Here is a 24797-nt window from a genome sequence, read left to right as displayed (position 1 = left end):
TTAAATAACAAAAAAGACAATAACATGATATATTACAAAAGTATTAACAAAAACAAATGGAAAGACAGCAACCAACGTCGACTGCCGCTGAATTACAAGCTCATAACTTCGGACAGGAACTTAAAGCAGTTTGAAGTTAGTGTGAAGCCAATTTTAAATAAAATTCCTTCACAAAAAGTGTTCTACAAATGTTGTTCAATCTTTTAACTGGAAACAAACTAAAACACTGATGGATTCATTGGAGTATTATGACAGATGATGGGAACATAAGACTTTGTCATTTGAACTTGGTTTAAGGCTGTGATAGTTTATAAAGTGGTAATATATCGATTTGTATAGACCCGAGTATTGCTAAACACCTGACCCGACACCATTATAAACATGTTGTTGTCACTGCGGATTAAACCTCAAATATAAATGTCTTTGTAAGTAAATTACATTACATTAACTGCTTATGAAAAGAATTATGTACTGACAATTCACAAGCAACTCACCAGACCAGCAACGTGTCAGTCCGATTTAAGGTTTCAATGTTGTCATGTTGGCGTTTTTAGTTTTTATCACCATGTCATTTTTAGTTTGTCTACGACTTATTTGTTTCAAAATTTTATTTTATTTTACTATTAGTCTGCCTCCATAAGATAGATAAATCGGATTCTACCAGATTAGAGCAACAATTAGTACAGTCACATTTATCAGATTCAGTGCTCAGACGTCATTACAGTCAGAGAACAGCATGGCCTTGTAGAATTCCGATAGATATAAGGTGCATTGAACCCACAGAATGTAGGACAAGAAGTTGTCATATATACCAATTAATATATATTTTTATTCATCACAAACACAATCACTGTAAATGTTGATAACAAAACTCATGGATCTTACTACCGAATTATATAACCTTTAAAATCAGCTTATTCAAAGGATCAATGATATAAAATTGAGAATGGAAACGGGGAATGTGTCAAAGCGACAACAGTATATAATGCATTTAAATTTGCAGGTTGTACAAATACTTTCACCTTAAAAAGGAGGATGCAATATTCTTTTTTGTTTTTAATTTTTTTTATATAAAAGTAAGAATCTGTGGTATAATTGCTAATGAGACAACTCTCCATACGATACAATATAACACAGAAATTAACCACCATATATATAGGTCATCGAACGGCATTCAAAAATTAGTCAAACCCAAACAGCATAGTCAGCTATGAAAGTTCCAAAATTAACAAATATTAAAACTTCAAACAAGACAACTAACGGCCTTATCTATGTACTTAATAATGAACGAAAATAAATATGGTAAGCAGCAGCAAACGACAGCTTCTAAATTACAGTCTTCGGACTAGGGACAGGCACATACAGAATGTGATGGGGTTAAACTTGTTTGAAGGCCAACCCCCTAACGTTAGACGTGTTGTAACAGTCCAACATAAGAACAAACAATTAGAATAAGTTGAAAAAAGTTTGACTCATCAGATAGATACAAAGCAGAAACATATACATGTATTAGAAAAAAAAACCACAGAGTGGACGTGGCAGGTTACTTGTACATACCCACAACTCTTAAGAAAATTCATTAGAGTCAATCTGCATATCTAGTTCAGAATATGTTCCGTTGTAAAAGGAATGATATGCCTTTTTATTGTTCCATAATGGTAATTAGTGACATACATTTTACAGATTTAACTTTAAATCCTTAAATCATTCAATTATTCCATTTACATGACTATTCCGAATTATTCTATCAAAACACTACAAACCATTAAAAGTCTGAAATGGCCTATATCTGTACTCGACTGTACTGATTTTTACTCGACCAGTCTGAATTCGTCTGAGATTTACTTGATAATACTCGACTGTAGTCTGAAACATACTTAACAGTCTGAATGTGTACTTGACCATTACTTAACCATTTTATACGAGTCTGAACCGTACTCGACCTAGTCTGAACCGTACTCGACCTAGTCTGAACCATACTAGACCTAGTCTGAACCATACTCGACCAAGTCTTAACCAACCTAGACCTATTCTTTGTATCTTTCAACTGAATTTTATCAATTTAGGAATTCTTTTAATAAAAATGGAATTTGAACAACAACTTGAAATTGAAAATGTATTCAATACAGGATTGAAATTAAGATTTCACAATAACCAACCATAATATAACTTCAACTCAATATTAATCAACACTTACATAATAATGTATATCAACTTTTAAAATATAAATAAAACAAGCTATCAAATAATCTAGTTGTGACTAATTTTCAATATTATTCAAAATTTTATAAATATTTCGGAAGTATTTTATGGTAACTGGACTATTTTCACCATTGACTTAAGCCTAGTATAGATTTATGGTGTCAGTTGAGTTCAGGTAATAATGCAGAGAATGTTTTTATTAAGATATATATAAAAATAGTATATAAACCAACTTAATAAATAAAAAAAAAAATGAGAGCTTAACTGTTTTGTTTTATTGAACCAAGAATTTAATATAATCATGATAATAGAATTTCCATAGCAATCCTTGATAACCTTTTTAAAAAAGGAAATGTATTCCAAAGTATCAGTAAAAAATATTTCAATTAATTTAAGTATTTTTTTTGTCAAATTAACATGGCATACATAAAGCCCTTTAATATGTTCTTATTACCTCAGTACATGTGTGTTTTACAGGTAAAAAGAAAGCCCTATTTTCTTAAATTCGTGTATTACTTATCTAGTACATACATGTATATTCTAAAGGCCTTGTTATTTAATTTAAACAGGATGTTGCAATTTTGAATCAATGTTATTTAGAATTTAATACCTCTGGCCAGGTGTGATCTTATTATGAATTTGCCCCCTAGCAGAGGTTATACTTTATATTTCACCACTAATCAGAAAAACAATTTTATTTATTTATTTAATTTTATCCCTTTTTTATATAAGCTAAATATAATATATTTTTTTTATCCTAAATATAATCAGAGATATATTTGTTTTATAAGGTTAATTTTTTTATAAATTTTGTTGGCTGTTGTTATATATATAAGTTAAAAAGAAATTTATTTTAACAGTTAAAAAAGTAGAGGTTTTTTGGTCTAGTATGGTTCACACTGGTCGAGTATTGTTCAGACCTTTGGTTAAGTATGGTTTAGCCTGGAAAAATAGGTCGAGTACATGTGAAGATGGGGTTAAGACTGTTTAAGACTGGTCGAGTAATAGTTCAGACTATTTTCAACGGCAAAGATAAGGGTCAAGTACGATTCAGTACAGTCAAGTATGGTTCAGACTGGGGTCGAGTAATGTCAAGTAAAAGTCAGACCAATTCAGACTGGTCGAGTAAAAATCAGTACAGTCGAGTACAGATATAGGCCATTTCAGACTTTAATGGTTTGTAGTGAAAGGTATTAACAATTCGCACCAACAATTCACATCACGTTCACAATAAATGCATTTTGGTTTATGATAATTTTAAACTTAATATTCATACAATACAATATTACTTCACCTGCAAAGAAAACATACCAAAAGGAGTGTATTCTGTACTTTACAATTGACCGCATTGTCATAATGGAATCATAATGAATTCGTCAATGACAACTAGAATTGCATGTCGTAGAGTACAACAAATTAAACTTGAAACATTTCGGTTAAACTGAACACAATAAAATGAAATGAAGTAATTTCATTGAAAATGACAACAATGTCAATCTATTTCAATTGATTGATTTGAAACAGCAATTTGTAACTCTAGGCATTGAACAAATCTTATGAGATATTAAAACAGAGCATGTGAAGATTGCGATTCAACGACATGTATTCATACTGTAATACATTGCGTTTCATTTTAAGTTTTAAAAATCATTATTAAAACCATTATTGGAATCGTTTAAATATTTTGATGGATCGCCTGAAATTTAACAGTAAAAATGATTAGTTACAGCATGATAGTTATGTCAGAAAAAGGATAGAAATTAATTATTAAAGGTCGATTTGATTATTGACAATAATTTACTTTCTTTGATTAATATAAACGTCTTCTGATGAAGAGCTTTTGCTTTGCGTGGCAATATAACCAGTTTATGGCTGACAAGTGCACAACAGTTCTATTTTTTGCTGTACTTTCTTTTTTAAACACAGATCATGATGTAGCATTTCTCACAACTATGAATAAATCAAACACGCAGAAAGTTAACGAACGGAATTTTAACAAGTTTGGTATTTGACGTTAAAATGCTTTAGCTGTTTTCGACAAAACATTTCGGAATTATGAGGCATATCTCATCTTCAACATCGTACTGCATTTCACCTTTTAACTTTTTTCATTTGAGTGTAAATGATGAGTCTGGCGTAGAGTATATAATTGTAATTTGTTAAGAGTAAATAAATGTAAAGCTTTCATAGTGTGTTAATTTACGTTTTTTATTGAGTTAAGCCTTCCAATTGATATTTTGTCGTGTGTTTTTCTGTGTTGTGATGTTATGCTATTGTTTCAGAAAAAGGGAGAAGGTTTGGTACCATTAAAACGTTTAATCCCGCTGCAAATGTTTGCACCTGTCCAAAGTCAGAAATCAGATGTACAGTAGTTGTCATTTGTTTATGTAATTTATACGTGTTTCGCGTTTCTCGTTTTTTATATAGATAAGACCGTTGGTTTTCCCGTTTGAATGGTCTTACACTAGTAATTTTGGGGCCCTTTATAGCTTGTTGTTTGGTGTGAGCCAGGGCTCCGTGTTGAAGGCCGTACATTGACCTATATAGGTTTACTCTTATAAATTGTTATTTGGATGGAGAGTTATCTCATTGGCACTCACACCACATCCTCCTATATCTATAAAGCAAACAGTTGGGTTCTTGTGGCTCAGTTATTTGTATTTTCTATGTTGTGATTGGTATGTTGTCGTTTGTCTTTTATCGTTTATATTTTATTGCAATATCAATGTCAGTTTGGTCTCTATATATGTGTTTGAATGTTCCTTTGGTATCTTTCGCATATCATTTATAATTGTATTCTGTCTTTCAAGCTGGTCACATTGAATGTTTTGTGAGCAATACATAACAAAACTCCAACTTTTTTTCTTCTAAGTGTATATATCTTCACTTTGACCTTTGATTTTGAAGTTGTTTATAATGGCAGAATGTAACTTTCATGAATGAATAATATTCACCATGAACACAAGAATGATATCAAAAGCATATCTATATATGCTAAAAAAAACTTTGGAAAATAAAACAATTTATTATATAAAAAAACATTTCAAACATTAGATGAACTGCAATCTTATTTTTTATAAAGTGGCAGTATTTAAATAAGATAATGTAAAAATCAAAATATATCATTTAAGTACAAAAATCTATTAAAAGGTTCGTATTTTTTCACAGAGTATGTGTTATCAACTGATCAATATTAGAACAACAATATATCAATATTCAACAATAAGCTTTTTGTGCTTTTAATGTCCCTAAGACTGTAATTGGGTTTTATCATATTAATCAATGTCTGAATAAAACAAATAACATCCCATACATTACATGAAAAAATGTTCTGTCATAAACCATTATGTATCTTACAGCCATGTAAACGACACTAATGAGATATCATAGCCGTGGTAGTAAAGAATGATTTGTTCCATCACGATGTTCTACAATGTAACAATCATCTCCCCGAACTAAAACAAAGAGAGGCAAACATCTGCTGATGATTAACTAAGAAGGATATATAATGCTATTCATTGTTTATTCTGCGTCTTGTATATAATAGATATAAACAAAAAATGTGGTATGAGTGCGAATGAGACAAATCTCCATTCAAGACATAATTTGTTAAAAACCTATTAAAATGTACGAACTTGAACAGGAAGCCTTGGCTCACACTGAACAACAAGCTATAAACGCGCCCCAAAATGACGATTGTAAAACCAATCAAACAGGAAAACCAACGTAAAACGGTATAATATACTAGTATATAAAACAACATATAATGGAAAAACGTATGAACCACACCAACAAACTACAACCACTGAACATTACAGGTTCCTAACTGATATTGTTTCCCGTGATAATCAACTTAAATAAAGTCACAGTACAAAAATGCTATAGGCATAAATGTGTAGCTACGCAATGAATATTAAAAATGGGAATTATGCAGTAAATAATTTTCACATTTGAAATCAATAGAAATCCTTCAATCTTGTTCTAAAGAATATTAAAACATCGATATCGAGGAAGCTACAGAACCCAGGGTTCTAGTCGGAAGTTGTTGACAAACGTGTGTTATAAACTTCATATGTCGTGCAATATATCTCTTTGCTGACATCATCTATTTTAACTGCATAAGGACGCTAATGTGACGTTCAAGTCTTCTTAAACGACAAATAAAACAAAGGGCAATTGGACAATTGACAGAAATAGTGTTTTATACACTGAAAGGTTAGCTGGAAAAGTTGCAACCTTATATAAAGTCTCTAAAAAAAATGCGTAATATTTGTTCAGAATTAACTTAGTAGTATGCAAATCGTTAATTATACTTTTGCAGCATTGCCTATTGGGCGATTGATTAACACAAAGACTTACAGCCAGAAGCAGTGGTATCACCATAATTATTGAAATACAAATTATCGAATACCAAAGTTGCTGAATTTTAACTTATATTCTATTTTCACCATATTAGTAAGGCTTTCATCTTGAAGTTTTAAAATGAACAACATAACACTGTTTAATATGTATCTTAACAACAGTCACTGTAGTTTCTTTGTATTGATCGGCTGAACGTCAGGATTTGGAACTCCATTCCTTTAAAATACCAACACCTTTTACCTTGGAATGCACTATTAAAAACATATAACTATTAAATCATGCATGCGCTGAGGTAATGATTACATGTACTGGGCGCGGAATGATTAAAATTTTAGTGATATATTGTACTTTCACGAAGACTTATGTGGTCAAAGAACCCATTAAAATGTAATTTGCATAAAAACAAATGGCAAATCAAGAAGGCAACATGCCTCTCCTTGTAGATTTTTGTACTATTTACATTTAGAATATCTTAATTTTTTGCGTAGAAGGCACTTCTCTGTATTAATCAAGATATACAAAGGATCCATATAAATTTTGGAAAGGTCACGTGTTCCAGAGGAAAAATCGTTCGTAGAATGAACTATTGTATTGTAAATTATATCAAACTATATCCATTTAATCCCGTTATACAAAATTTAGGCTATGTTAATATTAGCTTTTTATACTGTTATATTAGTTTATCAACAATCATATCGACTGTCGATCCAACATTTTGTATCTCTTTTAATGTTTTCCTAGCGTCATCATGATGTTTTACTATTGCGGAATATATATTAAGTTTAGAAAAGCGCCACGCATTGTTAATACGTTGCTACGGTACAGTGATATTGGCCGTGTGATGATTTTACACAAATTAAGAATTCTATTTCAATACTTTTTATTCTATTAAACTTGATAGGGACGCAAATTCATATCTTAAACGACAGATTAAGCATGAGAAATAACCAAAGGGATCAATGAGTGTTTTATTAATACATTCTTAGGTTGCAGCTGGAGAAGTTGCAACCTATAATTATATAGTCGCTACAAAAATACAAACATATATTTTCGGAATTTACTTAGTAGTTTACAAGTCATAAATTGAACTTTTGCCTCTTTGACTTTTTGGCGAATGATAAACACAAATACTAACAGCCCAGCAAAACTGGCATGTAATACAAGGTAACACAGACTACAGTTGCTGAATTTTACATATTATTCTGTTTTGACCATATTAGGAAAGCTTTCATTTTTAAAATGTTTTAAACCCATAAAATACTGTTAGTATGTCATGATAACTATGGTTTTATTATTGATCGGCTTTACCTCTCAGGATTTATAACGTTAATTTCTATAAAATTCCAACATCTTTTAACAGGCACTGCTCTATAAAAGACAGATATATCTAATAAATCATGTATGCGGCTGAAGCAATGATTACTGGGCGTGGAATGATTCAAATTTTATGGAACCCTTAACGAAGACTAATGTGGCCAAAGAAGCCATTAAAATGTAATTTGCTTAGTAACAAATGACTTTTCAACATGCCTCTTCTTGCAGTTTTTATACTTAGATTGCTATCAAATGAGCATTTAGAATATCCTAATTTATTGCGTACAGGGCACTTGTCTGTAGTAACCTTTATATACCAAAGATCCATAAATATCAGGAAAGTTCACATTTACCCGAGGGAAAACGGTTCGTAGAAAGAACTAATGCATTGTTAAACTATGTCAAAATATACATACTTAATCATATTATGCAAAATTTTAACTATTGTAAATGTGAGCATAAACAATCTTATCGATCAAAAACCAGAAAATATAAACTGAATTCTGAATCATAAAAAGGCCAAACAATTACGCAAATGCAACATAAAATGTCTAGCTTTATCAATATAATTACTTGTATTATATATTAGGAACCTTAGTGTTTGATTTATTCATCTTAATTTGAAATACATTTTACATTTTGATTGGATTATAAAAAATGTAAATTGTCGTTGCTCCTGTACACATGGTACATGTTATACCTGCTTTAATGTGCCACTCTTTTTTCATACAAATATAAAATTGATGCTTAAGCCTTTTGCACAGTCGGCAAGTATGATTTAAACATGTTAAAGAGTAATATGGGGACGGAGTCCCCAATTACGGTAGAAAAATCAATAAAAAAAAAAAATCGGGAAAATTTCCCGAATTTTTCATTCTACTAATGAACTCAAAATCGTTAACTTTTTTTTTCAGATCTAGTTCCTGTTCCGGTTTTCCCCGCATTTGCGCAGAAATCTGTCTTGTTTGCATGAGACTTTGAAAAGAAATTTATTTGTATCAGTCTAGTAAAATATAAGATTGGAACTCAATACAATTTCATTTTTAATATTTGAAAAAAACGTTACCTGATGGAAGCGTTTCTTTTGTTTACATTGAATATGACGTCATAATTCAAACAACGTCACAGCTAAATCCCTAACCACAGAACCGATATCGGGAATGTTACGGTATTTCCGTTTCCTTTATTAACATGTTTGAGGTAAGAAAATAATACATACAGGCTTCGTCCCCATTCACAGGTGATGCCTGCCTCATATTATGTAAAAATATTTCTGTCATCAGCAGTAGAGTTTAGATCAATTGGTCAAAAATCCAGCCATTCTCAGCTATAAATATTCACATGGACATTTAAAACAACGTTTCTAAACTAATGAGTATTTAACTGATAAATGAACGGACTGATATAAGGATAACACTTTAATACAGAAATGTGAATAGTGATGTCACTATGACGACATACACATTTCGAAATTTACGCTTTCAACCTGAAATGACCATGCCACGCACAGTCTTTGGTAAAGTTATATAGAAGCTATAGTTTTACAATGCTTACATAAAACTGATAGTTAAATGCAATAATATAAGCATCTATAACAACATTGTTGTAGCAAAGTGTTTTGTTTTAGTAGAGCTGTTGCGCCCATGTTGCGTTTTCATTTTCAATATATCTTAATATATTCGATATAATGTGTAAAGAAGACAAATACACTTTTCACACGGACAACAAAGGTGCATGTATGTAATGGAACGAGTATAAAATGAGGATTGGGGCATTTACTTTACAACAGTAAAAATGCAGAATATTAAGAGTAAATGCTTCATTGGTATTGAAAATATTTGCTACATATACAAAAGGGTAGATAGCATTTTAACTTAGAAACAGAATATGCAAAAGTTCTCTATAAACTGCAGTATAATTATCGCTAGTTATTATATATAACATTCAAATTCACATTGCAACATCACACACTCAGCATGTGTTCTTAACCTTTAAATGTTTTGTCATTGGGGATTTCATGCCTCTCTGTTATAGTATTATTGTTTAAAATGAAATAACAATGACCTTTAACATAAATATTTTTAAGGTAACACAGTTGTATATGGCAACCAGGTTTTGTAGTACATTTGAAGTGGTAATATTCATACGAAAATAAGATTCGTCAAATAGAATTAGTTTGCCTAACCAGATGTGAACGGTGATTATTGCGCTTTAATAACTGCGTTTCCGGCATATACGCAATACGAATTTTTAGAACAGACAGAACTTTAAGTTAATATAAAACAGTTCAATTGACTAATTTGACTGGAATCGACAATTTTGAGGAAAACAGACAGTTTAATTGCCTATTTGATAAGCTCATAGAGAAAATTCTTCGTCGTGTTGGAAAAATCTTTAATTCTGAAGAACGTGTAACTATGCCTAACCTTGGAATGAAATTATCGGATCAATTTATCTGCATTTGTCGTCCCTAATAAGAGAAGCGGAGTCATTTGCTTCATCAATTTTAAAAAAGGATTATTCTAGGTTAGCATATGAATATATAAAACGTGGTGAAAAATGTCTCAATAAAGATAAAATCTTGAAGTGTCAAGTTATGTTTTCTTATTCATTGTTAAAGTTCGGTATATAAACTTTAATGACAATTCACCACTTTAATATTTTTCAATATCGGAATTTGACTGACAAAACGTCAAAATTCAAAAAAAAAATTGTTGCGTAGTGCACGAAGCTGAAATACGTATTTTTTGTGAAATGAAATAATCGCGGGAATCCAGTAACTTACCTTCTAATATTTTTTTTTATATTATAGATACCTTTACCAGGATTTAAAATTTATATTTGTGCCAGAAGCGCGTGTTGTCTACAAAAGACTCATTAGTGACGGTCGAATAAAAAAAAAGTATAAAGGGCAAATATAATACGAAGTTGAAGAGCATTGTGGACCAAACAATTCATAAACGTTTACCAACATATTTATTTTATTGACCATCTACAGTAGATGATGGAACAGGAAAGAAGCAATTATACTATGGAATTGAGAATGGAAACAGGTAATGTGTCAAAGAGACAACTACCCGATCAAAGAGCACTTAACAGCTCAAAGCTATCAATCTATATATGTGTCTTTTAATGATTTGAACAAATTAAAGTTAAAGTCTAAGATAGTGGCCCTTTCTTTAAAATAACCTCGTTAGTTGTTTTTTTAAAAAGACGTAGTTGTTTTGTCCTTTGCAAAATCCCATACCTAATACCTTGTAACTCAAGATATGAAAAAATTTACAAAGACAAATGTGCATTTCTGTATATACACGTTAACATGTTTTGATTGTGTTTCTATTTTGAAAAACACAGTAAAAATCTACATGCAACTTGGGTTGATTGTATAACAAAATGCTTTCATTTCTTAATTTTTTAAGATAACATGAACAGAAGCTACAGATAAGTAAACAATTGTTGAATTTATATTATCTTTTAAGGTGGTACCCACCACCTTGACTAAAATTAATTAATTAGGCTCGTTTAATTTTCATAAAATTATGACAAAGTATTTACTTTGACCCTTTGAAAAACATATATAAAAATTTCAGAAAACTTGAACAAATCACTTTCTCGGAAAAAATGATTGAATAGATAGCAGTTTGACAAACACTAATTTTGATCATTGAGAAGCTTAATATTTCCTAAAGAATACAACGTGATTGAAACGTTTAGCTGATTTTACAGAGTTATCTCCTTGAAGTGTTAGGTACCACCTTGATTTCTTTCTTCCATATATCTATAATGTTAAACGAGAAGACCTCGTTTTGTTTGTCGCTTCTCTTCCTTCTACAATAAATTAATCATCATGCCGCTGTGTCCTATGGGAACCATGCATAGTCGCATTTGTCATCCATTATGATTATTCAGTGTTGGTTATTTTGGGAGAAAAACAAAATTTTTAGCCGTCCGGATATTGTTTCCGTCATCAGAAGGACTATTTAGTCATAGGGAGACGGATTTATATATGTTTTTCCAAACTTGTTTCCGAATCCAATATTTGAATTTTCATGTAACATTGTAATATTTTATTTTGCAATTTTTCATTAATAGATACTGTTCAAACTAAGTCATAGACAATACTTTCGGCACATAATTCTAAGTACTCGGGGACAGTACAATTATTTTTCGCGTTTATCTGCATGTAAACTATCATTATACCACTATAATATATAGAGACTCTCTATATAATATAGCAGTGCTCGCCGTGGAGAAGAAACTTGGATATGATAGTAAAAAGCTAATACTCGTTATGTAAGTAATGGAATTTAATAGAAATAAAAAAAATAACGGACTTTGGAAAAAGGAAGGGCTTAAAAATATTGGCCTATCTCCAACTTCCGTTTAGAACTGTTTTAAATTACGCATAGTTTTGCTACATTTACAACCACCTGTTAGTCCTAACTTGATAACATACAATGTTTTTGGGTACCAGAGCTATAGGAGCGGTATCAAACATTACTTTGGTCCCTTGGAGCGATGAAATACAATTTCTTGGGACCTCAGGAACCGGTATATAATCAAGATTTGTTGAAAATTTTGCCATGGCCTGAGTCGTTTTGATGGAACTTAACCCCGAACATAAGCAAAGGGTTTCATTAACGAATATAACGGCACAGGCCATATCAAAATGAAAACAAATGTTTAAAATGCATGATTTATTTTGATTCTAAGTGTCCCACTGAAAAGTCTGATGCCGTTTTAGTGAAATATGACGTTTTTGTGACGTCGTAAATTTATAGTGGTTGTGTTGTTTATTGGGTATTTCATTATAACATTACGAGCGTAACTTGATTCCTTCGGTCCCTGGAAGCGGTAAGAATATAATTTCTTGCGACCCCTGGAACATAATTATGTTTTACAAAATGTATATATATACAATATAAGAAATATTTCAAAAGAAAAAAGCCTGGCGACAAAGCAACTTGCCCCCTAAAATTGTGCGTTCAGGTTAACGTTACTTCAAAAAGTTGACCTTTGTGTTGACATTCTTTAGATTTACATCCAATATTTTGAATTGGTGAAATATTCAATATATTCTGTTGATTCAGTTCATGTTTAAGATATTTTGACAGCTTTCCTGAAATTCATAAATTCTGTTACAAAATATAATCCTACAACAGTCTACATACTTTCAACCACGCTCTAACTACCCGCGATTTTGTGGGTATGTTCTAATCATATGATTTTCCAATTTCTTCCCTTTTTTGCGAAATTAATCTTATAGGTGTGTTTAGTACGTTATGCATATTTGTTTATCATGAAAAGCTTCAGGGATGCATCAAATTAATACGTAAACATAAGATTGATCTGACTCGAAAATAATTAGTGACTGTTTCCAAACCATGAAAACGAAATTGCTGTTTGAATATAAATGTATAACAAAAACCATGCTGTTCTTGTTAACCGGTAAGTTAGTTAATGTTAATACCCTTACCTGTTAATAGGGTATATCTATCTGGAATGGACACAAATCTTGTGTTCAAAAGAGAAGAACAGTCGTCCCATTTCAATTTTGCGTTTGTCTATTTCATAGGTAGAACAGTCATTCTGACCGAAAATTTTATATCTTTAATATAGAAGGGAAGAACAGTACAAAAGCACTATGACAGTTATTACACACATAACTGTCCTTTCCGACAATTGAATGTTTAAAATATATTAGTTACAATAATTTTGCTTACAAGGCTTTTGTCACTAAATGGTCACTAATCATGGTGGCAATTCCTCCCAACATTTTACAAATAAAGAAATACCAAAACGACCTTTCTATTTTGAGTATATTGCAAACAAAAGTATTTTGATTTTGTCTACCAGATTGAAGTGTTACAATCTTAAAAACCCTTATATCATAAATTCCAGACAAAAGAAAAATAAATGAAACATCCTGTCATATTTTCTATAAAAAAATAGTTTTATCAATGAATTGATTTTTACATGGCTGTCTATTACTCTTGAGGATTTTCGTTTCGTAATTATTTTCTTGTCTCCCAAACGTGTGATTAATTTTCACATGACTTCAATTAAATAAAAAATATTTGTTTTATGTGAATAAGATCAATTTTAACTTATATAACAGACTAGGTCAAGGACCAACATAAGATGATTAAATTTTATTTTCACCTTTAAGTTGATTTATCTTTTTTACAATCTTTATCGTAAGGGTTTGTCGGTGAACAAAAATACATGATTAAAGAATCGAGACCTACAATGATGCTTTTATAGTTAAAACTGGGTTTTTTATTATAAAACCAAGGCATAAAAAAAACCCAACCAAATACACTTTTGAAAAAAAAGGAAAAAGCAGAATGTCTTCAAATTATTTTTTCTAGATTTGTGAGAATAGATCGAAGTAAAAACGTAAAAAGAGTTACAAAAGTAATGAACCAACGACGACTACTGAATAACAAACGTTTTTAATTGGGAAAGGCCCTTCGATAATTTCGGGGGTTAAACATGTGTGTGTGTGTGTGTGTGTGTGTGTGTGTGTGTGTGTGTGTGTGTGTGAACAGTCCCCTTTTTAGTTTTAACGTGGGACTCTCGTGATAAAGCACATCATGAGCAAAGCTTTTACAAACAATTTTTATATTACTTAACTCAATAGATTGCAATTGGAAAGAAACACAAATAACAACAAACATAAAAACTAAAGACACACAGTACCGATATAGGATCTTGAGTACTCGCAGTAACTGATGAAAATCAGTTCATAGGCAACTACAACCTAAAGTACGTCCAAGCTAGAGTATTTATCAATACACATCCAGCGAATTTAGTGAACAGACGCATTAAACGATCAGAGAAAATCTTTTTTTAGATTTATTTAATCAGAAGTTAGCGCAGCCGTTTATAGAAAATGTTACGAAAAAAAAAGCCCAGAGAAGTACCATCTGAATGTGTTTTGTCAGAACTATAATAGCTTCTTGTTTATTTATTGACAACTTTTACATATTTTATATGCAATCGAAACGATTTAGAGTTTGATTTGACACATGTCTATTGTAAAAAAATACAAGTTCTCTTCAAGTTTTTTTTTATTTGCAATTCAATATTTTTGTTAGTGGTTCTGTTGTTGCCCTCTTATATTTGACGTCTCCATTCGGTTTTATTTTTTTTTTCTCAATCGACTGATGACTGTTAAACTACTGTTGGCTTTATTTAGATATCTCTTGGTTATCTTTTGTCATTCAGTCAGTGATTAATTGAACACTTCTCCACATCCCTTATATCATCCTTTATATTTTAACAAATCACGTTATGGTAAACGTTGATAGAAACAATATAACGTTGTTGAAAGTCGGATTATGACATTGACATGACGGGAATTTAGTGGGAATATGTTGGCCCTTAAAATATACTAAACAATTACAAAAATAAAATCAATTAACACATATTTGTACATTAATTTGATAAATACACTACTTTTTCGATTGTAATATTCTAGCTCTTTTTCATAGGCTGAAATCTGCCAGACAGATAAAGAAAATTGCATGTAATAATATTAGACTCTATTTGTTTAGCGCTTGTATTTCTACTTGTTTGGACGGTAAAGCCTTTGAATACAAATTAAAAAGATGATTAAGAAAGTAAGACAAACACATAACCCAAAAAAAACGTATATCATAAATATAGGATAGCGTACAGAAATTTTTATTTCTTTTAAGCTATACTTGATGGTTTTGATATTCAAAAGTCGTTATCAAAAGACTGAGAATATTGTGCACAACATAGGATTAGGAAGAAAGTTAGGTAGTTGATATTAACGCGGCTTCAACGACAATAGCTATATCTCGGCGGCCATTCGATACTGGTGAAGGAAGCCTGAATGTCCACAGAGAACCATCGACCATAGGAAGGAAAACTTCCATCCGTTTTGATTAATGTCACCTACACGATCGGGGTTTAAGCGAGTAACTTCAGAGTTTAGAATTTTGACCACTAGAGAAGATATTGATTTAAATTATTGTGATGAAACCACGGGGTACCCTTTCAGAAGGTGGTTATCTCTACTGTAATGAATGTTATGCATTCTAAAAGAATATGCAGGAATCAGTATTATACCGTATTAAGAATTTCAAAAAATTCCAATACAGAATTAGTTTTAGATGAGAATTTTAAATACCACAAGACCCAACATTCAAAATTTAGGATTAAATAGCCACTGTTGATTGGTTGATTTTTTGTTGTGCATTTACTGATTGTGTGTCATGAAAAGATACCCCATATGTTTTTCTGTTTTATTCGAATAATGTAGACTTTGTCAATGACTTTATACAGTTAGCTATATGTGACATTTAATTTCATATATTCGATTCGTACCGAACTATTGGTTCATTGATGACTATAAACCTAGATGGCTGTAGCATTGTTCATTTATGGCATCTAAAACATAAAGTTTATATCCCATTAAAATATACATGTCAGTCAGGACAACAAACTGTTCAATATAGTTGCAATAAGAAAAGAAACATTATGTATTAGAAATCTTTAGGCGAAATATATTCATCGCAAATCAGTTCTGTCAAAATCGGTCAGCTTACTTTATATTGAATCTAAAGGGAAATATAGTGCAAACAGCTATCCTTACAAAAATTTGATCATAGGTTTTATTGACTTGGCCATGTGCATGTCAACATTTCGATATTCCCACAAGAGACTCATAGAGGAAGTTGATGTGGCTATAACTCAATACTTCCAGGGTTTAATGGTCTTTTATTAAAGATTATTTACAAGAATGAACATTATAGAAATCAAGAACAAAACAGATTCCATTAGCGTAATGAAATGAGAAAAATGGTTCCATTTCTGTTGCATTTCTTTATTACTCACAATAACAGATTCAAAGCAATATTATGCAATTTGTATAGCATTAGAATAATGAAGTTTTCAACACTTTTGTTAGCTTTTTGCGGTAACTTTATATGCATTAACACAGCATTGCAAGTGCGACTTGCGTGTCATGTTAGATTTTAGCTGTGTTTCTTCCTTGCAAAATGCCATTTAGAAGAGAAGGTGCGATCAGGTACATTTTGTTTTGCCCCATTATATTCAAAATATTAAAAAAATATTAGACATCTATTAAATAACATGATTAAGATATTCAAACAAAGCTTTTAGTCAATCAGGTATCAGAAATTGTAGATTTATGATTTACATATTTTCTTTATGACTTTTTACGTACTTCCTGTATTTTAAGGACAATTTTAAAATTTGATATCAATATACATGTACGCTTGTAGGTTTTACCCAATTAGACATATTTCTACAAAGTGTCTTATACAAAGATCGTAATGTACATATGTTGCAAAAATGTATCAACGGTACCCGGATTATTATTTAATACCCCAGACGCATGTTTCGTCTACATAAGACTCATCAGTGACAATCTGATCAAAATAGTTGCAAACATCGTTTTGAGTAGGGTCTTGGCTTATATCTAGATATGTCTACACTGCTACTTTTGCATAGGTACTATTTCTGTACTAAAATTCTTTAGTACTGGAAATTTACCTTTAATTTTTAATACTATTCCTTTACGTAAAAATCATTTTAATATTTAAAATGTAGGTACCTGTATTTTAAAGTACTTGATTTGAAATAAAAATTGAGGTACAGAAATAATACCAACAGTGATCGTAATATTCCATGTTTGAAAATCAAATTTTTAGCAACAAGCTGCTTAAATGTAACGGTGTAACCAAAAATCTGAAGTACTAAGTACTAAGTATTTATTCGAAAATCTTAAATTATGTCAACAGTGAAATATACTCTTCACTACTGTGAAACTGTTTAGATTGTGTTTTTTTTCACTGTGTGGATTCTTAAACATTAAAAAAAACTTCTGGATAATTTTAAAACTCGGTCTTTTTCTGAAAATAGTTGTATAAAACTTTTGATTTATCAACCTTGTATACACCATTCCCCATGTGAAATTGAAAAATCGCCTTAAAGAAATTATTCACAATGCCTTTCAACATAAAAATGATAGCTTTCGTTATGAATTTATTACTTTGGGATACCATAAGGATCTTTTGGTTAATAGTGAACAAAAAGGTAAGACATGCTACACAGAGGAACAAGTGATCAGTATGCTCGATTATGCTCGAGGTTCTTATCGCAACATATTTGTTGAATTTGCAAGAAAGAAAAATTGTTGGCATTCCTGTGAGAACAAACTGTGCCTTTCCTTGCATTCCCGACCTCTTCTCATTTTCATATGAATCGGAGTTCCTTCAGTCACTTGTCAAAAACAAGAAGATCAAAGAAGTCGGGTTATTTTATTTCACTTTCAGATATATTGATGATGTTCTTCGTACTTTATTTGCCTTTTGTTTTTTTGTTTTTGTTTTTTTTTAACAATTTTGGATTCGAGCGTGACTGATGAGTCTTTTGTAGACGAAACGCGCGTCAAATTGTTAGACTTATACCTCGAATTTGACATTCACAGTCATCTTAGTTCCAGAATCTATGACAAACGAGACGCCTTCATCTTAGTAGCAATATATACAAACTACACCTGCATATGGGATATACATGTCCCAACATGTCACCAGTGTCTGAGCAGAAAGTTCATGAACCAGAAGATTGCCAAAGAACGTCTCGTCCATTTCCTAAAAATTTCATCGGAAGGTATCAAGACTTTGATGATAATATTTCGTATCAACTTCACAAATGATACATGAAGGTCTTATAAGGATAATTCTGCGTCCTGACATTGTTTATCATCTTAATAACGTGATATAGTGTTCATGAATTTGTCTTAATTAATATTACTTTTACTGTTTGGTCTGTTTTTGGTGATCTATGTTAGACGTGGCTTAGTACTCATGCAACCCGTCATTGTTTTGTTTGAAGTATCTTTCATTTTTTGCTTATGTGCTTTGTCCGTGTGACGTATTGAGTTTCTTTGATATTGCATGAAGTAGCTCTGTACATAAACATCCAGCCATTGTGTTATTTTTCTATTATATATGTTTTTGTTTTGTATTCTTGTCTTTTATTATTGCTACTGCTTTTTCTATATGTCCTATTGTGTTTCTTTGATACATACTGACGTGGCTCTTTTTTTTATAAGAAATACATAATAAGCATATAGACAAGATGCAAGAAAGGCAAGGTAAACTTCTAGCTTACATTCTGCAGAGGATATGCCTAAAGAACTATTGACTGTATTCTTTCATACTTTTAACGACAAAATAATTTTATATCTCTAACTGTGTGACGTTTACATTCTGACGTCAAACGCCCGATTCTACGTTAGAGTTAATGTCAATCTGACCATTCGGTCAAAGTCCTAAAAATCCTTCCATCTTTTATGGTTGGATTTACCTTACATAAATAAAATATGAAAAATAGAAAGTAATGAATGAGGTTGTTAAATTTGATGTATTTTCTTTTTTTTCGCATCTTTGTTAAATACTTGTTTATTTTTATTGTGATTAAGTTGATGACCACTGTTGATTGCTGTACTCCTATTGTTGACAGTTTTACCCGTTATGTCTGGGTTTTGTTTGTTCACACATCGTTGTCATATAATGGAATTTGATGCGACTGTCATACAAGTGAGTGGTTTAGCTACAAATGTAGCTATACAACCAGGTTTAATCCACCATTTGCTACATAAGAAAATACCTGTACTTAGTCAGGAATATGACAGTTATTATCCATTCGTTTTACTTGGGGACCTTCCGTGTTACCACTGTTGCCTTTATTTAAAGAGATAAAGGATACAACATAGACAGTAAGTTCTGCTTCATATCTTGACTTCCATCAAGAAATTGATAATGAGGGTCGACTGCAAACAAAACTTTACGACAAAAGAGATGATTTCGGCTTCCCATTTGTGACCTTTCCATTAATGTTAAACCTATATTAACAAATGGTGAAGTTGAAATCATCACTTCGTGTTCCTTCTCTCGTAGCTACAGTCCCGTTCCCTTTTTTGATGTGAACTACCGAATTAGACCATTTACCAGATTTGTAATAACATGAGCTACACGACGGGTGCCACATGTGGAGCAGGATCTGCTTGTCTTTCAGGAGCAACCAAGATCAACCCTAGTTTTTGGTTTCGTGATGCTGCTGTTTTCTTAATTGTGACATTTTTACCTATTCTGTCAGTTGATTTTGTTCACACATAGTTGTCAACATAAATCAATTTGATGCGACTGTCATACAAGTGAGAGGTTAAGCTAGCTTTAAAACCAGGTTTAATCCACCATTATCTACATGAGAAAATGCCTGTACCAAGTCAGGAATATGACAGTTGTTGTTCATTCGTTTGATGTTTTTGACATTTTGATTCTGCCATTTGATTAGGGACTTTCCGTTTTCAGATTTCCTCGGAGTTTAGTATTTTTGTGATTTTACTTTTAAGAAAAAAACATCGTTAAACAAACCAAAGCTCTGTTGGCCGTAAACGTATGCATTTTTTGTAACTTACGTCCTTCAATGCATAATTTGCCTATGCAATTGCGATCAAAATACTTTTTTAAAACACCAATTAAAAGCAATTATAATGTAATAGCATTAATTTTATCGAGATATTGCAGGACTTGCGTTTCCTATCGTGATTTCATTGAAATGGGTTGCTTCTCATTAGGAATTCGTGAAGGCCAGATATCAAAATGGTAAAATTGAAATCATCTCTACGAAGATATAAACTTTAAAGGACGACGGCATTCTTCGTTGTTTTAAATAATAAGATAGTAAAATGAAGCATCAGTACAATAATTGTATTTGCAATATCTTATCAACTTTGCATGCTTATATATATTGGCGATTTTGAATCTGTTCAAAGTTTTGATTTTTCTACCCTATATACCACATTGCCTCTTATACTCAGTTAGAAAAAATTCACACACCTAGTAAAAGGGCATTTAAAAAGTCAGAATGTGAATATATATGTTCAAAATCTTTTCTGTCATTTTTTAGTAGCAACAAACAAAAAAACTATGTCAATTGGACATGCTTTGATACTATATCTGCCCATGAATTTTTACTAGATAACATTTTTGTTCGCTTTGGATATTCCGTATATCGTCAGGTTATCGGAATTTCAATGGGGACAAACTGTGCACCACTTATTGCGGACCTATTCTTGTATTGCTATGAGTTACAATTTATGACAAAAATCACCAAAGACCCAACAAAACAACATCTGATACACAAATGTAATAATACTTTTAGATATTTGGATAATATTTTGGCTCTCAATAATGACGACTTCAGTATGTATACTAAAAAAATTTATCCTGTTGAACTTACACTAAATAAAGCTAATGCTAACAATGACTACTGCCCTTTCCTAGATTCTGATATTGATATCATTAACGGAAAGCTTAATACTAAAATTTATGATAAAAGAGATGATTTCTCATTTCCTATCGTTAACTATCAATTTTTAGATGGTGACGTTCCCTTGTCACCATCTTGCGTTGTTTATATATCTCATCTTTTACGATTCGCTCGTGTATGTAACAATGTTTTAGATTTTAACGAGAGAAATTTATGTATTACTGAAAAATTATTACACCAGGGTTTTCGATATCACAAACTAGTCAAAACATTTACTAAATTTATCATCGGTTTAAGGACTTCATTCGTAAATATAGCTCAACATGCAGACTTCTTATACGTTCAGGTATTTCACATCCAATATTTTATCAAAAATGTCAGTATTCACCTCAGAAGCTAACAAAACCTTTGAATAGACTTATTAAGAAAGGATATAGTTACGATACTGTTGTCAGGTCATTAAAGATTGCATATTTTGGCGTTAATATTGATTCACTAATAGGGTCTTTGCATCGGAACTAAACCCATTTATTCAAAAACAAGTTGTTGGCATGACACGGGTTATGTTCTTTTCATATATGTTATGATGGTATGATACTAAACCCATCATGGGAAGGATTGTGCCTGATATTCATATGATGACGGCATAATCTTTCAATCAGTTCAATTGAAGTCTGTAGGTGGCATGTCAGTTAACTGCTAGTAGTCTGATGTTATTTATGTATTATTGTCATTTTGTTTATTTTCTTTGGTTACATCTTCTGACACCAGACTCGGACTTCTCTCGAATTGAATTTTAATATGCGTATTGTTATTCGTTTACTTTTCTGCATTGGCTAGAGGTGTAGGGGGATGGTTGAGATCTCATAAACAAGTTTAACCCCGCCGCATTTTTGCGCCTGTCCCAAGTCAGGAGCCACTGGCCTTTGTTAGTCTTGTATTATTTTTAATTTTAGTTTCTTGTGTACACTTTGGAGTTTAGTATGGCGTTTGAAGATTGCATTGAAGACCTGTTGGTGACCTTCTGCTGTTGTCTGCTCTATGGTCGGGTTGTTGTCTCTTTGAGACATTCCCCATTTCCATTCTCAATTTTATGTAACAGTACATACGCACTGTAGTTCGTTTTACGCTGTAAAATGGGACATTTAATTTTACCATTCAGTTCTATTGGTAAACAGAATAAATGAATTTATGATGAATAATTCCTTTGTTTTAGTTTTATATTTTTTTATAAGGATTGGAACAGCGGAAATAAATATTTTAAAATCCTTTAGGATTCGGAAATCCACATAATTAATCTTCATTTACAGCGTAGAGTTGTAGACAAACACCAACTGAGTGATTTCAAATCCCCTCTAATGAACGACTGATTGACTCAATGTCCAGTTTACTGCAAATTAAGGAATATTAAACACTCTAGAGATCATTAAAACTACATATAGAAGGCTCTTGTTATGTAATGAGATGGAAGATAAATCAAGTTTTTGGGACGTTGATCATAAATTTTATTATTCCATGAAATCAAATTAAATGTGATTGCCACAGATTGAAACTGTCAGTGTGTCAAAGGAAATAATTCTTTCCGCTTCGTCCTTAAAATAAATGCAATTTTATGACCTAGGAAAAGAAATGCTAATTTGGAAGAAGCTTGCATTAAAACAAGTTGCTTCGTAGGATTTCCATTGATAGATTAAGTAAATGTTAAAGACAAACTTGTTTAACAAATCAATATTTTAAGTATTGGAGATTCTATTGGATGATTTTTGTCTCTGTCTTTTAACAGAGAGAAGCTTAATATCTAAAAACATCTTTTGAACTTTAGGTAATATGCAGTGAAGGATGTCATGTAATTATTTGTCGTTTAATTGTAAATGGAATATTTATTTGCTATTCATCATGGTTGAAATGGGAAGTTAAATACATTTACAATGCCGTTGATAGACAAAATTATCAGGATTTTTCAAGGAGAAAGAATGATTTTATTTCATACCATCAATGCAACTATTTGATTTTTTACAACCTGGTAAAAGTGTAAAATTTGATGTTATTATGTTTAATGGGAAAGCAAAAAACATGTTGAATACACGAACAAGAAATCCAACAAATGTCGAATACTCATAATATTTGTTTTATATAATGAATTATACTGTTATATTAGACAATGCGAATGAAAGTTCACAAATATTGCAGGATGGATTTCCTGAGAGTACTTTGGCAAATATAATCATTTTTATGGAGGCAAGTACTAGTGTTCTACTCATGGCCGGAAATGGTTTCACAATCGCTTTAATACAAAAAAGAAAACTTTTAGGTCGTTCAACGAATGTGTTTATATTTTCCATCGCAATTGCTGATTTTCTAAATGGAGCAGTTTCAATACCATCTCATATTCTGTCTATAACTTATAAAGGAGAATTTTCTATATATATGTGTAAATGTTACACTTTTGTGTCTTACATGTCAAAAACGGTTGTGCCATATACAGTTGTGTTTATGTCTGCAGAGAAAGCCATGCGAATATTGTGTCCGACAAAAGAAATAGTAACTGTAGCAAGATGTATGTTTTGTACGAGTTTATTATGGTTTTTTGCCGCTTCGTTTAACATTTGGTGTGTAGTGCTATTTACCATACAAGAGGATAAAAGACAAACCGACATTGGTAGTTTTGAAACAACTTCATTAAGTAGATGCGTATTGGACCAGAGATTCGATTATTTACACATTCCATTTCTTTCTATTGATTTGATTGTGTTGTGCATCTTTCCATTACTTACAACGATGATTATATTACTCGTTCTGGCACGAAACTATTTCACAGTACTGAAGGAAAGACTTATAACTTACTTTTTCGTTATTAAGCTTCTTATCGCCTTACTCAGTGTAATATTTGTATGCCACGTTCCATTAGAAGTAATTATTCTCCTTGATAAAACCTTCTCAGACGCCTCTCCACTATGGCCAGTGATTGTAAACTGTGCTATCATGATTTCATTCACTCGAGGTATATGGAACTTATTAATCTACGGCTATTTTAAACACTATGTTTGTAGGAAACGACACTTAACAAGCATAAGAGCAAACCACAACATTAACAAAAATGTCTTTCGTGTGAACTCATTACGACAGCGAATACCAAGACGTAGAGAGGTAATTTGAAGCTTGATATGCCATTACATTCTAGTAAGCTTGTTGATTTTTGACTGTATTATATTAAATTATATTTCAACTTGCTCTATGTATATTTTGTATTTTTGTTCTGCTTAAACATCCTTTGATAAAAAATCTTTAGTTTTGAAATTCCATACTCAATCAAAAAAGCAATTTCTCCAACTATTTTTCATATGATCATATATTTCTTTTTTCAAAGAACAACTTGAAACACGTTTGATAAAACCGAATATTTTGGCTTTGTTTAATCGTTAAATATCATATACGTTTTAAACCCGGGGCAAAGCCAGCATCTTCTAGCAAGTTCAAGACGTAATTCGTATACAATAGTATACCGGTTAGTACAGAGGGGGTTGTTTGAGGTTGATATCGCTACATTTGTACAACAAAGAACACTAGCTTTTTACAGACTCAAA

At 31.5% G+C, this 24797-nt stretch overlaps 1 protein-coding gene across 1 annotated transcript; it reads left to right on the top strand.

Annotated features, from left to right (window-relative positions):
- Positions 1 to 23052: 23052 nt before the first annotated feature.
- On the top strand, positions 23053 to 24508 carry LOC139486923 (neuropeptide FF receptor 2-like). The gene has a single exon (XM_071271970.1). The coding sequence runs from the start codon at positions 23350 to 23352 to the stop codon at positions 24367 to 24369; it is 1020 nt and encodes a 339-aa protein (XP_071128071.1). The 5' UTR covers positions 23053 to 23349; the 3' UTR covers positions 24370 to 24508.
- The last annotated feature ends 289 nt before the right edge of the window (positions 24509 to 24797 follow it).

This window comes from Mytilus edulis, chromosome 8, assembly GCF_963676685.1.
Source record: "Mytilus edulis chromosome 8, xbMytEdul2.2, whole genome shotgun sequence".
Taxonomy (NCBI): domain Eukaryota; kingdom Metazoa; phylum Mollusca; class Bivalvia; order Mytilida; family Mytilidae; genus Mytilus; species Mytilus edulis.
This window is presented reverse-complemented; position numbering and strand designations above follow the sequence as displayed.